The sequence below is a fragment of the Catharus ustulatus genome, chromosome 1, assembly GCF_009819885.2.
Source record: "Catharus ustulatus isolate bCatUst1 chromosome 1, bCatUst1.pri.v2, whole genome shotgun sequence".
Taxonomy (NCBI): Eukaryota; Metazoa; Chordata; class Aves; order Passeriformes; family Turdidae; genus Catharus; species Catharus ustulatus.
The window spans coordinates 1,478,240-1,500,543 of NC_046221.1; the positions used below are offsets into that span (position 1 = coordinate 1,478,240).

General features: G+C 44.2%; 2 protein-coding genes across 6 annotated transcripts in view; one reads left to right on the forward strand and one right to left on the reverse strand.

The window, feature by feature from the left end:
- Positions 1-864: 864 nt before the first annotated feature.
- Positions 865-8,138, reverse strand: TMIE (transmembrane inner ear). The gene is made up of 4 exons (XM_033070091.1): positions 7,838-8,138; positions 5,090-5,207; positions 2,733-2,882; positions 865-1,727 (listed from the first exon to the last, which is right to left on the reverse strand). The coding sequence occupies exons 1-4, from the start codon at positions 7,922-7,924 to the stop codon at positions 1,621-1,623; spliced, it is 462 nt and encodes a 153-aa protein (XP_032925982.1). The 5' UTR covers positions 7,925-8,138; the 3' UTR covers positions 865-1,620.
- A 600-nt stretch (positions 8,139-8,738) lies between these two features.
- The window catches only part of ALS2CL (ALS2 C-terminal like), a 39,263-nt gene continuing 25,697 nt past the window's right edge, over positions 8,739-22,304 (forward strand). The window contains exons 1-3 of one of the 5 annotated variants that reach the window (XM_033063742.1): positions 8,739-8,762; positions 20,189-20,297; positions 21,274-21,466. In XM_033063742.1, the coding sequence (XP_032919633.1) occupies positions 20,192-20,297; positions 21,274-21,466 (299 nt within the window). In that variant the 5' untranslated portion in view covers positions 8,739-8,762; positions 20,189-20,191. Of the gene's footprint in view, positions 8,772-16,603; positions 16,849-18,579; positions 19,454-20,188; positions 20,298-21,273; positions 21,467-22,304 lie in introns of those variants that run through there. The other 4 variants (XM_033063732.1, XM_033063716.1, XM_033063707.2 and 1 more) reach the window with 4 other exon arrangements.

Genomic DNA, 22,304 nt, shown 5'->3' on the forward strand with positions numbered 1-22,304 from the left:
CTCGGGCACCTTCCCTCCCACGGAAACAGGGAATCTTTATTTTCCCTATCCATAAATATGGAGAACGTGCTTGGGAAGAGATGATTCCCATCCCAGTATTGATTCCTTCTGGGAAGTTCGGGAAGATTTTGGGATTTGCCAAATCCAAGAGGAGTGAGAGCTTCTGGGAACAGCTTTTCCTGAGCTACCACCAAACATCAGCACCAGAATTCCTGAAATTTTCCACAGGTTATCACCATTTAACTGGAAAAAGGTTGAATATTCCTCTTGGAATATTCAAATAAATGCCTCCAAATCAATGGATTTCTTAAGGATAAATTGTGGAAATTTATTCCTGAATTCCCACTTTAAGAATTCCCAATGGAATGATTCCAATGGATCAAATATCCTGCCTTTGGATATCTGTGGATGTAAAGGCTTTTTCCAGGAGATCCAAATTTATTCTGGGATGAAATCAAATTCCCATTCTGTCTTTTTGGGATATTCTTAGGAATGGATTTGGAATTCTGCTATCCACAGCCACAATCCTTTAAATTCCCTTGATTACTGATCCCTAGGAATCAGAATTTGGTTTTTTGGGAAGTAAATCAAAGAATCCTTTGCACTTCTGCCAAAATGTTGGCATTTTCTGTGTGGGATTGCTCCAAGAGATGGAATTGGATCCTCCGGACCTTTGGATGACCTTGGAATTTCAAGTAGTTGGATGTTAAGGATAGAAGGACAAGGATTCAGTGGAAGGACAAGGATTTATTCATGGAATTGAGTTCAGCTGCAGAGGGAGGGCTGGGAATTCCCAGTTTCAGGTTGGACACCCCTGAAATCCTTGGATTTGTGCAAATTCCCATAATTCTGCATTTTGCTGGTGTAGGACTGAATTGCTCCAAGGAATTCCTAAATTCCTACAATGTTGGGATTTGCCTCCTTCCCCACAGATTGAAGCAGCACATCCTGAATTACAGAAAGGCCATTTTTATGGAATTGTGGAATCACCATTTTTATGGAATTACAGCTCCCAGAGAGATACAGGAAAAAGAGGGGAAAGAAAAGCCAACAAAAATTGTTGAGGAAACAGGAAAAATCCAGGAATGGAGAAGCAGAAATTCCAAGGGTTGATGGATCCCCTTGGAAAAGAGAAGCCACAGGCAGCTGGGAATCAAAATTCCCTAAATTCTTTGGAGAACCATCTCATCCGATAAGGATTAACTGGAAGGACAAGGATTCAGTGGAAGGACAAGGATTTATTCATGGAATTGGGTTCAGCTCCAGAGGCATGGTTGGGAATTCCCAGTTTCAGGTTGGACACCCCTGAAATCCTGGGATTTGTGCAAATTCCCATTGTTCAGCTTGTAATTCTGTATTTTGCTGGTGTAGGACTGAATTGCTCCAAGGAATTCCTAAATTCCTACAATGGTGGGATCTGCCTCTTTCCCCATGGATTATGGAACCGCAATTTTTATGGAATTACAGCTCCCAGAGAGACACAGGAGAGAGGCAAAATTAGAAAGCCATCAAAAGTGTTGAGGAAACAGGAAAAATCCAGGAATGGAGAAGCAGAAATTCCAAGGGTCGGTGGATCCCCTTGGAAAAGAGAAGCCACAGGAAGCCAGGAACCAAAATTCCCTAAATTCCTTGGAGAACCATCTCATCCTCTTCCTTCAGCACAGGCAGGGAGTGGAGAGGTCTGGACTGGCCATGGCCAGAGAGAGTGAGGAGATTTTCGGGAGAGCCTATGGAATCAGGAAAGGAGAGTGAGAGCAGCGGAGAAGAAACATTCCAGTAGGAAAAAACCGGGAATGTGGAATTCCAACCACGCCGTTTTTGCTCCTGGCATTCCCCAACCCAAGGGTAGGCCCTGAAATTAATTCCAGCTGGGAATTTTCAACATGGAATTCTCTTTTGAGCACCCTGACAGGAGGGAAATTGATGGGAAAATGGGATCTGGCCTTCAGTTTTCCCAGGAAAGGTTTGGATTGAATATTTGGGAAAAGAATTCCAAACTGGAAGAGTGGTTTAGGATTGGGAAGTGTTGGAATCGCCATACTGGGAAGGGTTCAAAACAGCTGGATGATGTGGAATTTCCCAGAATTCTTTTGTGGGATTTGATGAAAAATAGGATTTGATGAATTTGAGGAGCTTTTCCAACTTCAATTTGGGAATGAAGGAATGATTCTGACCTGAACCAATGGAAAAATTCCCTCTTATCCGAAGGATCTTATCCCAATACCTTGAGTCCTCACTAGGAGGGTTGATCTTGGTGGTGGCGCAATGGGAGGAACTTTGAGCTCCCAGAATCCCAAAAAAAAGTGGGACTCACCTCCGGGAATGTCAGTGAACTCACTTGAGGGACTTTGTGCTGCCACAATCCCCCAAAAATGGGAATTACCGCTGGGAATGTCAATGAGCTCATGGAGGGACTTTGGGATGCCACAATCCCCCCCAAAAAAGTGGGAATGACTCCCAGAATGTTGGTGAGCTCACTGAGGGATTTTGCACTCCTAGAATCCCCAAAAAATGGGAATTACCTCTGGGAATGTAATTGAGTTTACTGAGGGACTTTGCACTGCCAGAATCCCCCCCAAAAATGGGAATTACCTCTGGGAATGTCGGTGAACTCATGGAGGGATTTTGCACTGACACAATCCCAAAAAAATGAGAGAATTACCTCTGGGAATGTCGGTGAGCTCATGGAGGGACTTTGGGCTGCCACAATGCACAAAAAAAGTGGGAATTACCTCCGGGAATGTCAGTGAGCTCCTCCAGGGGCGGCACTGTGTCCAGTTTGTCCGCGTAGTTTTTGGCCGCCTTGCGCTGGGCGTAGCGAGCCTCGATCTCCTTGCGGGTGCGCGGGATGCGGCACTTGAAGATGCAGCACAGGGTGATAACTGGGAATGGGAAACATGGAATTCTGGGGGATTACAGAGAATGGGAAACATGGAATTCTGGGGGATAACTGGGAATGGGAAACATGGAATTCTGGGGGGGTTACTGGGAATGGGAAACACGGAATTCTGGGGGGTTACTGGGAATAGGAAATGTGGAATTCTGGGGGGTTACTGGGAATAGGGAATGTGGAATTCTGAGTGAGTTATTTGGAATAGGAAATGTGGAATTCTGGGGGATTACTGGGAATAGGAAACGTGGAATTCTGGGGGACTACCAGGAATAGGAAACATAGAATTCTGGGGAATTACTGGGAATGGGAAATATGGAATTCTGGGTGAGTTATTGGGAATGTGAAATGCGGACTTCTGGGGGATTACTGGGAATGGGAAATGTGGAATTCTGGGGGGTAAGTGGGAATGAGAAATGTGGAATTCTGAGTGAGTTATTTGGAATGGGAAATGTGGAATTCTGGGGGATTACCGGGAATGGGAAATGTGGAAATCTGGGGGGTAAGTGGGAATGAGAAATGTGGAATTCTGAGTGAGTTATTTGGAATGGGAAATGTGGAATTCTGGGGCATTACTGGGAATGGGAAACGTGGAATTCTGAGTGAGTTATTGGAAATGGAGTGAGAGAAACAAGGATTTAACTGGGAATGGGAATGGCAAACATGGAATTCTGAGTGAGTTCCTGGGAATGAGAGAGGGAAACAAGGAATCCCTGGGAATTCCCAGAGCAGCTGTGGCTGCTGCATCCCTGGAAGTGTCCAAGGCCAGGTTGGACAGGGCGAGGATCCAATTCCAGAGCAGAAATTAAAGAAAAAGCGACAGATGGATCTGCCAGGGAATTGTTTCCAGTGGGATCCCAAGGAATTTGGGTCCAGATGCTTCAGGAAAGATGGAAAAACCCCCTGGATTACAGGGATAAACCAAATTTTTTTCTGGTTTTGCATTCCCAAAAATCCCTTTCTGTCGGAATTTCAGTTGTTTTCCCAGGATATAAGGATGAAGAAGAAAATCTGGGATTTGGATTTTCTGCCTTTTTTTTTTTATTGGATGGTGCCACCTTGTGGAATGTGCTGGGAGCCGAGGTTGGAAGCCACACTTGGATGGGATTTATGGATCTGATTGGATTTATTTCTTTTTATGTCAAATTTTATACTTTTATGTTCAGTTTTATTTTTTCCAACTATGGAATGAATTGATGAAATTCCAGTTGGGAATGGCCATATCCAAATCCATCCCAGTGACTGGGGCCAAAAAAACCCCAGGGATTTAAAATCCCTGCTAAATCCAAAGAGAAAACCTTGGAATTCCAAACATTCCAGTTACAAACCCCCCAAAATTCTCAAATTTGCCTCGGGACACCCCATGGAATGGGTTGGATTGTGAATGGGCATTCCAGAGAATGAGAAGGGAAATCCTCCAGAAGGAATGTTTGGGGTTCTAACACCAGAATATTTGGAATTCCACGACTTTCCACTTGGTTTTAGCGGGGATTTTAAATCCTTTTTTTTTTTCTTTTTTTGGCCCAGGTCATTGGGACGGATCAGGATACATCATTCCAACTGGAATTTCCATCTGGATCCGTCCCAGTGACTGGGGCCAAAAAAAAATCCTGGGGATTTAAGATCCCTGCTAAAATCAAGTGGAAAATCTTGGAATTTCAAATATTCCGCTCGTAGAACGCCAAAAATTCCTTTTGTAAGATCTCCTTTCCCATGAAAAATGTGGAATGAAATTGCCTTGAATGCCCATTCCCAATACAATGTATTCCAAGGGGTGTCCTGAGGGAAATTTGGGAATTTTTGGGGTTCTACCACTGGAATGTTTGGAATCCCCAACCCAAGAATTTCACAATTCCCAACCCAAGGCATTCCACAATTCCCAGCCCAATGCAGTCCATGAATCCAAACCCAACACATTCCACGATTCCCAACCCAACCCAATCCGTGATTCCCACCCCAACGCATTCCATGATTCCCAGGCCCATGGCTCCAACCCAGACTCAGGCAGGAATGTGGAGCTGGACCCAATTCCCATCCCTTGGATGTCTCCTCTGGGATGATCCCGAGATGAATCCATGGTGATTCCCACTGGAGAATCCCTCCTTGCGCACTCCCAGGACTTTTTTTGGCACCTTTCTGGGGAGTTTTATGGGAACGAATCCCTCTGGGAATGGGGCAGGACGGAATTCCGGGACTCACTGATGGAGAGGACGAAGAGGGCGAAGATCCCGACCACCTGCCAGAGGCGCAGCCCCCAGATCACCACGGTCTCCGATGTCACCGGATCCGGCTTCTTCTTGGGAGGCGCCGTCGTGGCCTGGGGAGAAAAAGAGGAAAAACCATCAGGAAAAGATGGGTTAGGATGGCAAAATTCCCAAAAATACTCCAGGAAGTGATGAGAGCACGGGAAATGGTGGACTGGTTGGTGAGTCCTCGATCATTTGGGAATGTTGGAGGGATTTTTCAGGAAGGGGAGCAGGAGATCCAGGAGAATCTTTTTCCAACCTTTTCTTGGCTCGCTCCTTTCTCCACTTTTCCAATGGATTTTAAGGATTGGAGAATTCCCTTCTCCACTTTCCCAAAGGATTTTAAGGACCAGAGAATTCCTTCCTCCACTTTTCTAATGGATTTTAAGGATTGGAATTGCAGTCAATGAGGGCCTGAATGAGAAAATTCCTGGAAAAATTCCTCTCTTCACTTTCCCAATGAATTTTAAAGGAAGCACATTCTCGGGATCATGGATACAGGGATGTGGGAAAGCTGCTGATCCAGGAGGAAGCAGAGTGGAATTCTGGGATAAAAAGTTGTGGAATTTTTGGATGGAAAAATAAACTCAGCCTAAATCTAAAGGCTGGAAATCCTACGAAATATTCCACAGGATTTTTTCGGGAAGACCTTGGAACAGCAGCTGGAAAACAGCTGGAATAAAACCAGTGCCCAAAGTTGGATTTTTTGGGAAGTGGAATTCCCGAGCAATCCCTCTGGAATGAGGTGATTCCTCAAGGAATTTTATCCTCAATCCTTAATAAAGGATTATTCCCAATTTATCCTCCCGGGATTGGCTCAGATTCAGGATCTGATTCCCAGGTCAATCCCTGCCCTCGATATCCTGGAATTGTTTTGTCTTCTCTGGGATCAGGAGCAGGGAAGAGGATTTTTGGGATCAAGCAGGGATTTAGGGGCTCATCCTGGGATTTAGGGATTTTGAACCCATCCCAGGATTTTTTGATTCTCTTCCCAAATTTTGGGATAAGTGGGAATTTTTCCAAAGGCCTGGGAGGGAGCTGAGCTTTTCCTCAATCAAATCCAAGATTTAAAAGGATTTTTGCCTCTTTCCCAAATATTCCCTTGATTTTTTCCCCTTTATTTTCCCTTATCTTTGGGGTTTTTCTGGGAATTTTTCCAGCTGCCAGAATTATTTTCCTCTCCTCCTTTTTCTTCCTTGTCTGTTTGCTCCAGCCTGGCTAAGCTGGAATCGAATTATTCAGGATAACTCCATTATCCAATTATTTCCAGGAAAAAACTCCTCACAGAGCTTTTGTTTTTCCAAGAAAAACAAAAAAGAAAAACACAACTGGGATAAACAGAGCAGATCCTGAAATTCTCCCTGGCTTATCCCAATTTTTGGGGCTTGGATGTTTTCTGTTTTCTGGGAATTGTCTGGAATAAAACGAATGGAAAATGTTCCGGCTGGCTGGATCGTCCCTGGGATTCAGGGAAGGATAATTTGGGAATTCTGCGCTGTCAGGGAAAGTTCTGCCTCATTTCTCCCCTTGGGAATGATTGGACAGCTCAGAAAACCTGGAATTCTTCCTGGAGCAGCAGCCTGGGCTTGGAAAGGATTCCTGGATTCATTGCTGGGGATTTATGGGATGCTCAGGTAGGGTGGGATGGGGGAAAATCAGGGATTCGGTTGGGAATGGGGAAAGAGAGGCTGGAAATCCTGGGAAAAAATCAGGGAAAAAATCAGGAAAAGGGAAAGGAATGAGAGCCTGAAAAACCTGGGGGAAAAAAGATGGAAAAGAGCAGGAATGAGAGGCCAAAGACCCTGGGGAAAAATGGGAAGGGAGGAATGAGAAGCTGGAAATCCTGGGAAAAATATGGAAAGAGAAATCCTGGAAAAATCAGGATAAGGGCAGGGATGAGAGGCTGGAAATCCTGGGAAAAATGGGAAGGGAAGGACAAGAAGCCCGAAATCCTGGAAAAATATATGGAAAGGAAAATCCTGGGAAAAAAACAACAAAAAAAAAGGCAGAGATGAGAGGCCTGATATCCTGGAAAAATGGGAAGGGAGGGAGGGGAGGCTGGAAATCCTGGGAAATTCCTGGAATTTTCGAATCCCAGAAATCGCAGCAAAATCCTGCTCCAAAAATTGCAAGGTGGAGCAGCGGCTCCAGTAGGGAAAAGGATCCAGAGGGGAAAAAGTGAAAGTTTTTGGGAGCTGGGATTTTCTTTTCCAGGCAGGAATTTTTCTGGAATTGCTGGCAGGGGTCAGGAGCTGCTTTTCCCTCCTGGATAATTCCCAGTTTTTCCAAATGAGTGGGAATGCAGAGTCATCCTCAGGGAAAAGCTCTTGGGGAGGGGGAGCAATTCCCTGGGAATTCTTTGGGAATTCCAGGTTTTTCCAGGATTACAGGGAATGAGGGAAGGTGGGAGAAGGAAAACACATCCCAAATATTTCCCTTGGGAATATCCAGCAGGAACAGCATCATCAATATCATTCCCACTTTTTTTCCCCTCCTGCTCCTCAAATTGTTGGAAAACTGGGAAAAAGCCGTGATGCCAACCCAAAATTCCCAATCCCAATCCTTTAGCAAGCACCAAAAATCCCCCAAAAAATCCCGGAACTCCTTGGATCCACCTTAAATTCCCGGCTGGTTGTTCTCCAGGGAAAACGCTCATTCCCGGCTCATTCCCATTTTTTTTTCCAGCGGGATTTTTCCTTACCTCGATCAGCTGCGCCAGGGAAAGTCTGGAACGGGCCAGGACGAGGCAGGAAAATCCCAGAGAATTCCAGGGTGGATCCCACGCCATCTTCCCTCTTCTCTTCCCGGGATTTTATTTTATTTTTTTTTTTTTTCCACCTCCTGCCGAGTTTGGGATTTTTTTGGGGATCTCGGGAAAAGTCCCGGCCTGGCTTTTCCAGCGGCGCTTTCCAAGCGGGAGCGGCGGCTCGGAGCCGTTCATTAATTAATTAAATTAATGAGGCGGTGTCGATGACGGAACCCCGGGAGGGGGGATCGGGAGCACCGGGAGCGCTTCCTGCTTTTCCAAGGATGTATTTCTGCTTTTCCAAGGATGGATTCCTGCTTTTCCAAGAAAGAATTCCTGTTTTTCCAGGGAGAAGAAATTCCTGCTTTTCCAAGGACGAATTCCTGCTTTTCCAGAGGGAAATAATTCCTGCTTTTCCAAGGATGGATTCCTGCTTTTCCAAGGATGGTTTTCTGCTTTTCCAAGGATGGATTCCTGCTTTTTCAAGAAGGAATTTCTGCTTTTCCAGGGGGAAAAAATTCCTGCTTTTCCAAGGACAAATTCCTGCTTTTCCAGAGGGGAAAGAATTCCTGCTTTTCCAAGGATGGATTCCTGCTTTTCCAAGGATGGATTCTTGTTTTTCCAAGGACGAATTCCTGTTTTTTCCAGAGGGGAAAGAATTCCTGTTTTTCCAAGGATGGATTCCTGCTTTTCCAAGGATTGATTCCTGCTTTTCCAAGGAGGAATTCCTGCTTTTCCAAGAAATTATCCTTGCTTTTCCAGAGTGGAAATAATTCCTGCTTTTCCAGGGATCAATTCCTGCTTTTCCAGAGGGAAGAAGTTCCTGCTTTTCCACAGAGGAATAATTCCTGCTTTTCCAAGCCTGGCTTTGCCTTTCCAGGTTTTCCAGGTTTTTTCCCAGCTGTTTTCCCGAGCTCTTGTCTTAGGAAGGGATTTTTTATTTTTTTCCTTTAAAAAAAAGAGGTTTCAAGCCAAGCTGGAAGGGGATGTTTGGAATTCCGGGATTTTGATCCCACGTGGATTTTAGGGATGTGTTCCTCCACCTGGATTCTCATGGAATTGTGGAATTCCCAAATTCTTTGGCTTTAAAGCTCATCCCATTGCAATATCCCACTGGATATTCCAGACATCCACAGCTTTTCTGGGAATTCCATCCCAAAATCCCACAAAACCTCCCCTCCTTCCCTGATTCCTGAATTTCTGGGATTTGGGGATTCTGGCCTGGGAGAATCCTGGGATTTCAGCCAGGAAAACCCGGGATCCAGGACGATCCCAGCATTTTTTGGAAATCCAACAGAATTCCAGGATAAAAACATTCCCAAGGGGAAGGAATATTCCATCAGCTCCATGGATCAGCCTGGGAACATTCCAGGAATTTGGAATGATCCCAATGTAGATTTGGAGGAATTCCAAAGGGCTGGGAGCAGATTTCCCGGGAGAAAATCGTTGGGAATTCGGGATGTGGGAAGAGCCACGCGGTGGCAGCAGCGAGCCATGGAATTCCCGCTTCCCAGATTTCCTCTGGAATTCCAAGATCTTAAAGACTCATTCCCCGAGCTGCTTTTCCAGCAGATTTTTTTTTTTTTGGAATGAGGTTCCTGGATCCAAGATTTTCCTTGTCCATCTTCCTCTCCCTCCTTCTTTATTTTCCTTGTCCCTGATTTCCCAAATTTGTGGTTTCCAAAAAAAATCGGAGAAAACTCCAGAAGATCTCAAGAAATTCCAGGGATTTTTGTTTTGGGATAAAAAATTTCCTATGGAAGCCAGAGGGATAAAATCCGGGATAAATCCTGGATTCCAAAGGATCTGGGAATGCTGGGCCCGGCCAATCCATGGGAAACTTGGATTCTCAAATCCACAACAAAGCAAATTATGGAATTCTTCCCTTTTGGAAAATTCTGTGGGAATCTGGGATCTGGTTCCGAGGGTTTTCTGGGAATGCATTCCAGATGCTCGGGGTATAAACTCTGAGAATTCTGGGTGGGAATTCCAGGTTATTCCCATCCATGAGTTTGGAATTCCAGCTCTTTTTATTCCCAGGACTTTTATTTTAATTTTTTAAAATTTAATTTTATTTGTCTTATTTGTTAAATTTTTTATTTATTTATTTTTAAAATTTTTCTTTTAATTTTTTATACTTTTATTTTTTATTATTTAATTATTAATTTTTTATTTTGTTTTATTGATTTTTACTTCTTTTTTTCTCTATTTTGATTTTAATTTATTTTAAACTTTTTGATTTTGTTTTTTACTTTTAATTTTCCTTCGATTTTATTTTTTTCATTTAATTTGAAAAAAATTATTCAATTTTTATTTTCTTTTATTTCATTTTTTGTTGATTTTCTTTCGTTTTTTTTTTACTTTTAATTTAATTCTGAAATTTTATTTTGCTGTTTATTCTATTTTAATTAATTTGATTTTCTTTTTTATGTCAACAAGGAGGCAAAACTAAAATAATTTATTTCATTATTTTAATTAAATTTTATTTTTATTTTTCAAAAATTTCAGATTTATTTTAATTTTTATTTTTATTACTTATTTTAGTGTTTAAAAATTTTTATATATTTCTATTTTATTTTGGCTTCTTTTATTGTTTAATTTAATTTTTTTACTTTAACTTTATTGTATTATTTTTTAAATTTTTGCTTTTTATTTTTAAAATTTTATTTTATTTTATTGGAATGATGGGGAAATCTTCCTCATCCCAGTTTTTTTATTGGAATGTTAGGAATTTGGAAGGAAAACTGCAGTGGTTTGATCTCCTTGGGAATGCTCCAAGCCGGGATAAATCCAGGTTCATCCCGGGTGAAATCCAGGTTTATCCTGAATTTCTTGGGAATTTCCAATCAGATTTTCCACAGGAATCTCTTTTGTGGGAAGAGGGAATTTGGGAATCCGCTGCTTCCCTTTTTTCAGAACTCCCAGTGGAAATTGGGGACTTCAGGGCTCTTTTCCTGTGGATTGTGGGATCATCTCCATCCCTTTCTTCCCAAATTTCCAGGAATCACTTCCAAGATTTCTCTGCTTTCCTTGTTTTTTCCCCTGGAGCAGCAAATCCAAGATCTGAGTGTTCCCTGTTTTTATGGATGTTCGGAGATTTCCAGGATCCCAGTTCATCCCAGCTGGGAGGGAACTGGGGAAATCTGGGAAATTCCAGGAAAATCTGGGAGGATCCCAATTCTTCCCAGTCAGGAGGGAACTGGGGCTGGGTGCTGGGAAAATCTGGGAAAATAACCCAGGAAAATCCAGGGAAATCTGGGAAAATCCAGGAAAATAATCCAGGGAAATCCGGGAAAATCTGGGAGGATCCCAGTTCATCCCAGCCAGGAGGGAACTGGGGCTGGGTATTGGGAAAATCCCAGAAAATGCAGGAAAATCCGTGAAAATCTGGGAAAACCAGGGAAATCCTGATAAATTTGGGAAAATCCAGGAAAATAATCCAGGAAAATAATCCAGGAAAATCCAGGCAAATTCTTCTCAAATCCCTTTGGCTGCAGGGAAATCCCTGGAAAAGGGGGAAATCTCTCCCTTCGCATTTCAGATTTGAAATTCTCCCTGCAGATTGTGGCTGGAAATTCTTGGTGGAGAAAATCCGGAAGCTCCATCATTCCAGGAGATAAAGTTGGGAATATCGGGAATTTTGTGGCGTTTCCCTTTAAATCCTCTCCAGGCTCAGATTACAACTGCTGGAATTTTCCTGGGATGGCCGCCTGCCAGAGGTTTCCATGCCGACCAGGAATGTTGTGGTGCACCTTGGGAGAAAGGAGAATTCCCAGAATTTCCCTTCCCTCCCTTTGGATTTGAGTCCAGAGCGGAGCTGGAGCTGGGAATTTTCCTCTTCCCATTCCCATGGATCTGGAATCCGGCTAATCCTGAGGTGAGAGGGAATTTTATTGGGAGATGCCTCTGGAATTGTTCGGGAAGGGATCCTGTGGGATTTGATCCCCTGGATGTTGTGGAGATTGGGTGGTGCCAGCTCGGGAATTTTGGGATTTGGGAATTTCTGTGCCGATGTTTGGGAGGTTTCGGAAAGGATCCAAAGGCACGGGGGAGTGTGGGAAACTGGGAATTCTGGAAAATCCTGTTCCGTGGGAATGTGCCTAGTTTCTGAGAGATATTCCAAAATCCCTGTGTTGGATGGAAAATCAGGAATGGGATAGAACAGTGGGATAGATATTCCCAAATCCCAGAGTTCCCCATGGAATTTTGAGAAGAGGTTAGAACAGTGGGATAAATATTCTGAAATCCCTGAGTTCCTGATGGAATATTGGGAATAGTATAGAATGGTGGGATAAATATTCCCAAAATCCCTGTGTTGGATGGAATGTTGGGAATGGGATAGAACAGTGGGATAAATATTCCCAAATCCCCGAGATAGATCAAAAATCAGGAACGGGATAGAATGGTGGGATAAGTATTCCCAAATCCATGAGTTGGGTGGAATATTGGGAATGGGATAGAACAGTTGGATAGATATTCCCAAATCCTGTTCCCATGGAATGTCAGAAATGGGAGACAACGGTGAGACAAATATTCCCAAATCCCTGAGTTCCTGATGGAATATCAGGAATGGGATAGAATGGTGGGATAAATATTCCCAAATCTCTGAGTTCCTAGTGGAATATCAGGAATGGGATAGAACAGTGGATAAATATTCCCAAATCCCTGAGTTGGATGGAATATGGGGAATGGGATAGAACAATGGGATAAATGTTCCCAAATCCTGGTTCCCATGGAATGTTGGGAATGGGATAGAACAATGGGATAAATATTCCCAAATCGCCGAGTTCCTGACAGAATATTGGGAATGGGATAGAATGGTGGGATGAATATTCCCAAATCCCTGAGTTCCCCATGGAATGTTTGGGATGGGAGAGAATGGTAGGATAAATATTCCCAAATCCCCAAGATAGATCAAAAATCAGGAATGGGATAGAATGGTGGGATAAGTATTCCCAAATCCATGAGTTAGGTGGAATATTGGGAATGGGATAGAACAGTTGGATAGATATTCCCAAATCCTGTTCCCATGGAATGTCAGGAATGGGAGACAACGGTGAGACAAATATTCCCAAATCCCTGAGTTCCTGATGGAATATCAGGAATGGGATAGAATGGTGGGATAGATATTTCCAAATCTATGAGCTCCTGATGGAATGTTGGGAATGGGATAGAACAGTGGGATAAATATTCCCAAATCCCTGAGTGGGATGGAATATTTGGAATAGTATAGAATGGTGGGATAAATATTCCCAAATCTCTGAATTCCTGGTGGAATATCAGGAATGGGATAGAACAGTGGATAAATATTCCCAAATCCTGGTCCCAATGGAATGTTGGGAATTGGGTAGAATGTTGGGATTCCCCGGGATGAGGGGATTTGGTCTCTCTGGGTGGTGATGGAGCTCAAGGAATGTTTGGATAACGCTCCCAGAAATGTTTTGGGATGTCCTGGGATGACCCTGGAGGATCCCTTTTTTTATGGATCATTCCAGAGCCGATGTCCCTCACCTTTGGAAGTGGCTTCCACCCCAGTGGGACAGATCCAGATTGTCCCCATGGATCTGGGAAAGATTGGATAATGATGGGAGGGGTTGGATATGGATTGGGAAGGGCTGGATAAGGATGGGAAAGGTTGGATATGGATTTGGGAATGGTCAGATATGGATTGGGAAGGTTGGATTTGTATGGGAAAAGCTGGATGCAGATCTGGGAAAGGTTGGATAAGGATGGGAAAGGTTGGATAAGGATTTGGGAAAGGTCGAATACGGATGCAAAGGTCACTCCAAGGCCACCAACTCCATGAGACCACAGGAAAAATAATTCATGGAATTTTCAGACAACGCCCTTGGAAAAGCTGGAAAGGGCCAAATCCCAACTGGATCCTTGATCCCAAATCCTTGATCCCCCTCCAAGGGCTGAGAATTCCCCAGGAATAAAATATTCCTGGTGCCTGTCAGTCAAGCCGGACCAGTTCCGTAACTTCCCGGGAGAATTCCAGCGGCAGCCACGGGGTGGAAGTGCCCCAGGAGCTGCAGCTGAATTCCCACAGAATTCCAGCCTCTCCTGGCATGTTCTGGCTTTTCATTCCCACCCTTCCCCAAATCCTCCTGCTCATCCCAACGGGAGGCTGGAGAAAGCCTCAAACGGAATTTCCTGGAATTAAACGTGGAATTCCATCCTGGTTTCCGGTTGAATTTCCTGGAATTAAACATGAATTTCCATCCTGGTTTCCAGTTGAATTTTATGAAATTAAACACAGAATTCCATTCTGGCTTCCAATAGAATTTCATGGAGTTAAACATGGAATTCCATCCTGGTTTCCAGATGAATTTCCTGGAACTAAATAGGAATTGCCATCCTGGTTTCAAATGGAATTTCCTGGAATTAAACAGGGAATTCCATCCTGGTTTCCCAGGAACATCCCAGGATTCTGGGCTTGCAAGGCACAGAATTCCACGCTTGGAACAGATTCCTCCATTTTAGGAATCTCCTGGATAAGGGAATCCCGTATTTTTACAGCATCAGATCTTAAAAGCAGAGCAAATCCATGAAAATTCCAGGAAATTCTGAGCTCCTTTTCCAAAACTTTGGATTGTCCTGGAGCAAAGGAGTGGAAATCCTATTGGGATTAGCCGGGATTCTGGATCTGGTGATTCCAGAAATTGGGAATTTTTTTTTTGCAACTCGCATGTCTGAGTTCTCAATAAGGTTTGGAGGGAAAAATGCTGCTGGAATGTCAAACAAAAATCCTTAAGAAGGAGAGGATTTGGGAATTCTGGGGTCGGACTTAGGATTTTTTAGGGGGAGGGGAAATGGGTAAAGGTGGCTGAAGTGCAGCAAAAAAAACTCTGGGGCCCCCTGAGAGATCGATTTGGGAATTTTGGTTTGTTTTTAGGGTTTTTTAGGAGGAAGGGAAATGGTTAAAGGTGGCTGAGGAGTCTGCGATCTCCTGACCCATGGGTTTGGGAATTTTGGGTCGGGTTTAGGATTTTTAGGAGGAGAGAAAAGAATTCCCGGTGGCTGAGATGCACCAGGGGACCCGCTGACAAAGAGATTTGGGAATTTGGGGGCTGGATTTAGGATTTTTAGGAGGAAGGGAAAAAGATTTAAAGGTGGCTGAGCTGCACAGAGAACTCCGGGACATCCCGACCGCTGGATTTGGGAATTTTGGGGTCGGGTTTAGGTTTTTTAGGAGGAAGAAAAAGAATTCCTGGTGGCTGATTTGCAGCAGAGAACTTTGAGATCCGCAGAGAAAAGGATTTGGGAATTTTTGGGGTGGGATTTAGGATTTTTTTAGGAAGAAGGAAGAGCGTTCCTGGGGCTGAGATGTCTGGGATCTCCTGAGCGAGGATTTGGGAATTTTTGGGGCTGGTTTTAGGATTTTTTAGGAGGAAGGGAAAGAGTTAAAGGTGGCTGAACTGCACAGAAAATTTTGGGAGCTCGTGGCCGCTGGATTTGGGAATTTTGGGGTTGTTTTTAGAGTTTTTTAGGAGGAAGGGAAATGGTTAAAGGTGGCTGAGGAATCTGGGATCTCCTGACTGATGGATTTGGGAATTTTAGGTTTGGATTTACGATTTTTTAGGAGGAAGGGAAAGAGTTAAAGGTTGAGGTGCAGCAGAGAACTCTGGGAGCTCCTGAGAGACGGATTTGGGAATTTTGGGTTGGATTTAGGGTTTTTTAGGAAGAGAGGAGAGAATTCCTGGCGATGAGGTATCTAGGATCTCCTGCCCGATGGATCCGGGAAATTTGGGATTGGATTTCGGATTTTTTAGAAGGAGGAGAAAGAATTTCTGGTGGCTGAGCTGCACACAACTCCGGAATCTCCTGCCCGATGGAATTTGGGAATTTTGGGGTGGGGTTTAGGATTTTTTAGGAGGAGCGGAAAGAGTTAAAGGGGGCTGAGCTGCACGGAGAACTCCGGGAGCTCCCGACCGAGGGATTTGGGAATTTTTGGGGCTGGATTTAGGATTTCTTGGGAGGAAGGGAAAGAGTTAAATGTGCCTGAAGTGCACAGAGAATTTTGGGAGCTTCTAACCGCTGGATTTGGGAATTTTTGGGGTCGGATTTAGGAATTTTTAGGAGGAGCGGAAAGAGTTAAAGGTGGCTGAGAACTCCGGGATCTCCTGAGGGGCGGGTTTGGGAATTTTGGGGTCGGATTTCGGATTTTTTTTAAGAGGAAAGGAAAGAGTTAAAGGGGGCTGAGCTGCACAGGGAACTTGGGGAGCTCCCGAGGGACGGATTTGGGAATTCTGGGGGCGGGTTTAGGATTTTTTGGGAGGGATGGAAATGGTTAAAGGCAGCAAAGAGCTCTGGGGCCCCCTGAGAGGAGGATTTGGGCAGTTTGGGGTTGGTTTTGGGGTTTTTGGGAGGAAGCGAAACTCGTTCTGCATCACGCGCTGCCCATCCCTCGGAAGAAAAAACTTTTCCAAGGATTTCCTGGAATCTTCAGAGAATGGAAGGGAGCCGGGCGAGGAAAAAAAAAAAAAATCACAATATTTTTTTTTTTTTATTTTTTTGTGGGAAAAGAGAAGGGCTGGAAAATCGCCGGGAGCTGCGAGACTGCCCCCAAAACTTCTCCTGACCTTTCACTTCCCGAAATTTTCAACTTCCCCTAAATCCGGCGTGACTAAATCCGGGATGACAAAATCCGGGATGATTAAAAAGAAAAAAAAAAAAAACCAAACCAAAACAAAAAAAACCCAACCCACCCGGAAAAAAACCCCAAAAAAACAAAACAAGCAAAAACAAAGGAAAGGGGAAGAGGAGGAGCAGGGATTTGGGAAGCCCCAGAATTGGGGTTTTGTAATCCCGTGGGTGGTTGGGATTTGGGGCTCTGCCTCCAAATGTGGGAGGGAGAGATGGGAGGGAGAAATTCCAACCTTGGGAACCCCGAGAATTCCCGGGTTTCTGCGGCTCCCGAAGTTTTTTCCAACCAGGAATTTCCCTGCACTGCCTCATGCCAGGTAGGTCGCTGCGTAATCCATCAAAATTTGGGATTTTCCTGGTTGGTTTTGGGATCAGAACTTGATTTGCTCCAGAGGAAATTTGGGAATGTTTTCCCCCAGGTAGAACCGGGATCCAGTTCCGGAGCGGATTTTCCCCCAAACCCTCCACTTTCCCCTAAGGAATTTCCGTTTGTTTTTTAGGAATTTCGCTCTGTCCCAAACTCAAACCCTGTCCCAAACTCAAACCCTGTCCTTGCGGCTTTTCCAGGAATATTCCCGGTCCTGTGCAGCCGGGAGGGATTTTCCAGCCTCCCCTGGAATTAATTCCAGGGCTGATTAAACAAAACTGGAAAGGAGATGCAGAATTAAAGCCGGGTTGATAAACTCGGTTTAGCAGGTTTCTGTCCGGGGGGAGGCGATCCCAAAAAAAAACTTTCCAGGAGCTCTGGAATTCCAGGAAAAGTCGGGATTCAAGGCTCGGTTTGGAGAGAAAAGCGGCGCTTTGGAGGCGTTTTGAAAATAATAAAGAGTTCAAGGCAGAGGAGGGGCTGGGTTTAAACTGGGGTTTAATTTGGGTTTAGTTTGGGGCTGGGTTTAAACTTGAGTCTGATTTGGGCTTAGTTTGGGGCTGAGTTTAAACTTCAGTTTGATTTGGGGCTGGGTTTAAACTGTGGTTTGATTTGGATTTATTTTGGGGCTGGGTTAAACTTGGGTTTAGTTTGTGTTTGGTTTGGGGCTGGGTTTAAACTGGGGCTTAATTTGGGACTGGGTTAAACTTGAGGTTAGTTTGGGTTTGGTTTGATGCTGGGTTTTAGCTTTGGTTTAATTTGGGGTTGTGTTTAAATTTGGGTTTAATTTGGGGCTGGGTTTAAACTCGGGTTTCTTTAGGCCTGGCCTAAAGCCCAGGCTATTTAGGGAAAATCCCTTTGGCCCTGGAATTCCTGGAATGTGCAGCTGCTCCCTGAATGGCTTCATCCCCAAAGGGCAGAAAAATGGGAATTTTTAGGAATGTGGGTAGGATTATCCCGAAAATCCTGCCCTGAGTGGATTTTGAAAAAAAATCTGTGAATTCCAGAGAAATTCAAGAAGATCAGGGAATACAGGTGGGAATTTGAAGATTCCTGATTCCAGAGTTGGAGGGGTTTTTTTGGGGAATAAGAGCGGAATTAACCTCGGGAAGCTCCTGGGTTTAGGCTTGGCTGCTAAAACCGGCTCTGGTTAATTCCAGCCTAGCTGAACCACAGGCCCGACCTGTTTGGGAATGTTGACATTCCATTGGCATTGGAAAAGCACCTTGGGCTTCCCGAGTTGGAATTTGCTTGGGAAAGACTTTGGGCAGGAAAGTGCCTGGGGAATTTCTTCTGGGAATTGAGGGAATTTTCTTTGGGAACTGAGGAAATTTCCTTTAGAAATTGGGGGAATTTTCTCTGGAATTGGGGAAATTTCCTTTAGGAGTTGGGGGAATTTTCTCTGGAATTGGGGGATTTTCTTCTGGGAATTGTTGGAATTATCTCTGGGAGTTGTTGGAATTTCCACTGCGAATTTGTGTAATTTTCTCGAGGAATTGCAGGAATATCCTCTAGGAGTTGTGGGAATTTCCTTTGGGAATCATGGGAATTTCCTCCAGGAATTGGGGAAATTTTCTCTGGGAATTGGGGAAATTTCCATTGGGAATTGGCAGAATTTTCTACAGAAATTGGGGGAATATCTTCTGGGAATAAGGGAGATACCCTCTGGGAGTTGTGGGAATTTCATTTGGGAATTGTGGGAATTTCCTGTGGGAATTGGGGGAATTTCCTCTGGGAATTCTCCTTGGAATGCTGAGCAGGAGTTGGAAGCCCTGGGCATTCCTGGTTTTTGTCCTGCCTTGGGGTTTGTTTTCCAAGAGCATCCAAAGGGTTGGATGGGACAGGAGGAGCTTCCTGGTGGTCCCAGATTTTTGGGAAGACCATGGGAAAAAAATTGGTGGAAAAACAATTGAGAGTTCTTGATTTTGGATTGGGACTGGAAACTATTCCAGGGAAAATTCTGGGATTTTTCCAAGTGCCAGGAGAACTGGAGAAGGATTTGGGATAAAGGATGGAATGATGGGAAAAGAGAGAATGCCAGAGTGGCATGGATGGGATATTGGGACAGAATTCCTGACTGGGATGGAATTCCCAGAATTTCATGGCTGCCACATCCCAGGAAATATCCAAGACCAGATTGGAGCAAACTTTTCCTCATATTCCCCATTTTTCTTCTTCTGGAAGCGGTTCCATTTCTCCAAGTGCTCCATGATTCCCTCCCCATTTTCCTTGAATTCCCAATTTTGCTTCCCAACGCTGCAGGAATCGTGGGATGTTGTGGTTTTCCTGCTTCCCGTGCTCTCAGCTGATTGTTCCCCGTGAATTTTCCATTCTTGGCAATTTTCTGTGCCCTGAGCTCTGAGCTCATTTCCTGCTCGCCGTTTTTCCGGAGAGCCGCGGGAATGAGGAAGTTCCGGAACTTTCTGCGCATCCGGAACTGCTGGGAAGGGAGCGATCCCAAAGCGCTGCTCCTGGGAAAAGGGGATTTTTGGGATTGGAATCCCAGGAAGTGCAGCTGGGCCCGAATTCCAACGAGAGGGACGGGAATGAGAGAAGTGGGACAAGATTTCTCCTTTATCCTTTGGATAATTTTTGGGATTTAATTTCCTCTGGAATTAATTTGGATTACCAGAAGGAATTCCAGACTTTTCCAGATGTTTTGTGGCCCTGAGACCATCGGGAATTTGGGAAAAGAGGGCTGGGAATGAGTGGGATGGGAATGAGAGGTTGGGAAGAAATTTCTCCTTTGTCCTTTGGATTTCTGGGATTTAATTCCCTCTGGAATTTGTTTGGATTACCAGAAGGAATTCCGGACTCTCCAGAGGTTTTGTGGCCCTGAGGCTGTCCAGAATTTGGGAAAAGAGGGCTGGGAATGAGTGGGATGGGAATGAGAGGATGGGAAAGGATGGGAAGGGATTTCTCCTTCATCCTTTGGATTTCTGGGATTTAATTCCCTCTGGAATTAATTTGGATTACCAGGAGGAATTCCAGACTTTTCCAGATGTTTTCGACCCAGAGATCATTGGGAATTTGGGAGAATTTGGGAAAATTTGGCTCGGTTGTCTCCACTTGAGCTGTTTGCTTTCTGTTCCTTTCCCAACTTTCCCAAGGATTTTTGGGATTGACCCCACCTGGGAATGCAGCCAAGGGCAGGGAGGCTTTGCTAAAACTTAGGGAGAGAAATTCAAGGGAAAACTTTGGAGATGGAATCAATGGCTGCTCTGTTTTCCAGGGATTTGATTAATTCCCAGTGTTTTCTAGGGATTTGATTAATTCCTGGTGTTTTCCAGGCCATGTCCACAGCTGGAATTTTGGGATCGCTGCTCCAAGTGGAGGAAAACTTCTCCTCCTGCCTGGCCCGGATTGATGCCCTCATCCTCAAACCTCTGCTCCAGGCAGGTAAATCCCTGGAATTTTTCTCTGGAATTCCCACTTGGAGTCAATCAAAGAAGGAATTCCAGCTGGAATTCCCACTGGGAAGAGTTTTGTAGGAAAGTTTTCCCTAAAATAAGGGACAGGGAACAAGTCCAGGGTTATGTTGTGGAGGTTTTTAGGGATGAATCCATGTTTTCAGTGGGGTCAGCATTCCCAATCCAACGTTTCCAGCATGGAAATGGAAAATTCATCCCACAAATCCCAAAAATTGGGCCCTGCTCCCATTCCAGGCTCATCCCAGCAGGGAAAATTTGTGGGAACAGGTTGGGAGCTCCAGGGAAATGGCAAATCCAGGGAAATCCCTGACCGTGACTTGCCCACTTGGGGCCTTTCCAGGAATTCCTTTTGGGATGACTCCAAGGAAACTGGGAATGGTTCCCTGGGAAAAGGGTGGGAATTTTCCCTCTGGAGCACTGGGATGAGCATCCAGAGAGTTTAGGATGGAGTTTATCCCATTCCAACAAAACCAGCTCCATGAACTCTGAAATTCCTGGAATTTCCCCTTTTTCTGATAAATTTTCCCCATTTTTTTTCTCTCTGTATTTTCCCAAATTATTTGATTTATCCCATTCCAGGAAAAATGGCTACTTGGACTCAGAAAATTCCTTGCAATTTCCCCATTTTCTGATCAATTTTTCTCTTTTTTTTTTTTTTTTTTCTCTCTCTATTTTTCCAAATTATTCCAGCCAAAACAGCTCCACAGACTCAGAAATTCCTGGAATTCCCCCTTTTTCTGATCCATTTTCCCCATTTTCTTCCCCTCCCCACTTACCCAAATTTTTAAATTTCTTTATTCCAAAACAACCTCATGGACTCGGAAAATTCCTGGAGTTTCATGTTTCCGTTTTGAGGATTTATCTGACACAGACAACACATTCCACAAAATTCTTTGGAAATCCCGACTTTCCCATGGCGTTTTTCCCGATTTTTCCCCTCTCAGAACCCCATGATCCCAAGGAAAAGGAGAATTTCCAGCTCCTGGTGCTCCTCAACGATCGCTTCCAAGCCCTCTGGAATTTCACAGAGGAGAATTCGCGGATCCTGAGGGAAAAATGCGGCAGCTCCGACTCCGGCGGGATCCAGGATTTTTACATCCTCTGGAAAGGAGATCTTTTCCTCAGCCTCTACATCCAGTGAGTGCCAGAATATTTGGGATTGGATCAATCCCATTGGGAGAATTCTGGAGGGGGAAGTGGGAATATTGGGAAAAACTGGGATGAGAGACCACAGAGGGAAAATATCCTTGGAAAAGTGCTCTGGATGTGTTTTTTCCATAATTTTGTACCTTTGGGTTTGGTTCTGGGATCCCAGCAGGAATGAAAGATTATGGAGAGCAGAAATTCCATAAAAATCTTTGATTCCTGATTTTTTCTTCTCTGTAAAAGTAGCCAAAGCTTTTCCAGTTGGGATTTCCCAGTTGGGATTTCCCAGTTGGGATTTCCCAGTTGGGATTTCCCAGTTGGGATTTCCCAGTTGGGATTTTTCAGTTGGGATTTTTCAGTTGGGATTTTTCAGTTGGGATTTTTCAGTTGGGATTTTTCAGTTGGGATTTTTCAGTTTGGATTTTTCAGTTTGGATTTTTCAGTTTGGATTTTCCAGTTTGGATTTTCCAATTGGGATCGTTCCAAAGGAATTTATCCTGAGATTTTATTCCCATTTCTTTTGGAATTAAACCTGGGTTTAATGTGGGATTTGTAGGGAAACTTCGGGGTTTGCATTGGAAATGTGGGATTGGCATGGAAATTGTGGGATTTGCTGGGAGAAAATGTAGGATTTACTGGGAATTTCTGGTCCAGGAAAATGAAACCCTTGGAAGAAAATCTTGGCAAATATAAAATGGAAAAGGAAAATTCTGAGTTTCAGTTGGAAAAATGAAGCAAGCTCAGAGCTGGAGTGTGACAGCTCCATTGTTTGCATCCCAGAATTCCCAAATTTTCTGAATTCTGATGGTAAACTCATCCCAGATTTCCC

What these genes read in the sequence shown, in the direction of transcription:
- TMIE (XM_033070091.1), bottom strand. Translation starts at nt 7,924, where the DNA reads ATGGCGTGGGATCCACCCTGGAATTCTCTGGGATTTTCCTGCCTCGTC. An exon ending in CCTCTTCGTCCTCTCCATCA is followed by an intron (nt 2,883 to 5,089) that starts GTGAGTCCCGGA and finishes TCCCATTCCCAG; the next exon opens with TTATCACCCTGTGCTGCATC. An exon ending in GCTCACTGACATTCCCGGAG is followed by an intron (nt 1,728 to 2,732) that starts GTAATTCCCACT and finishes CTGATTCCATAG; the next exon opens with GCTCTCCCGAAAATCTCCTC.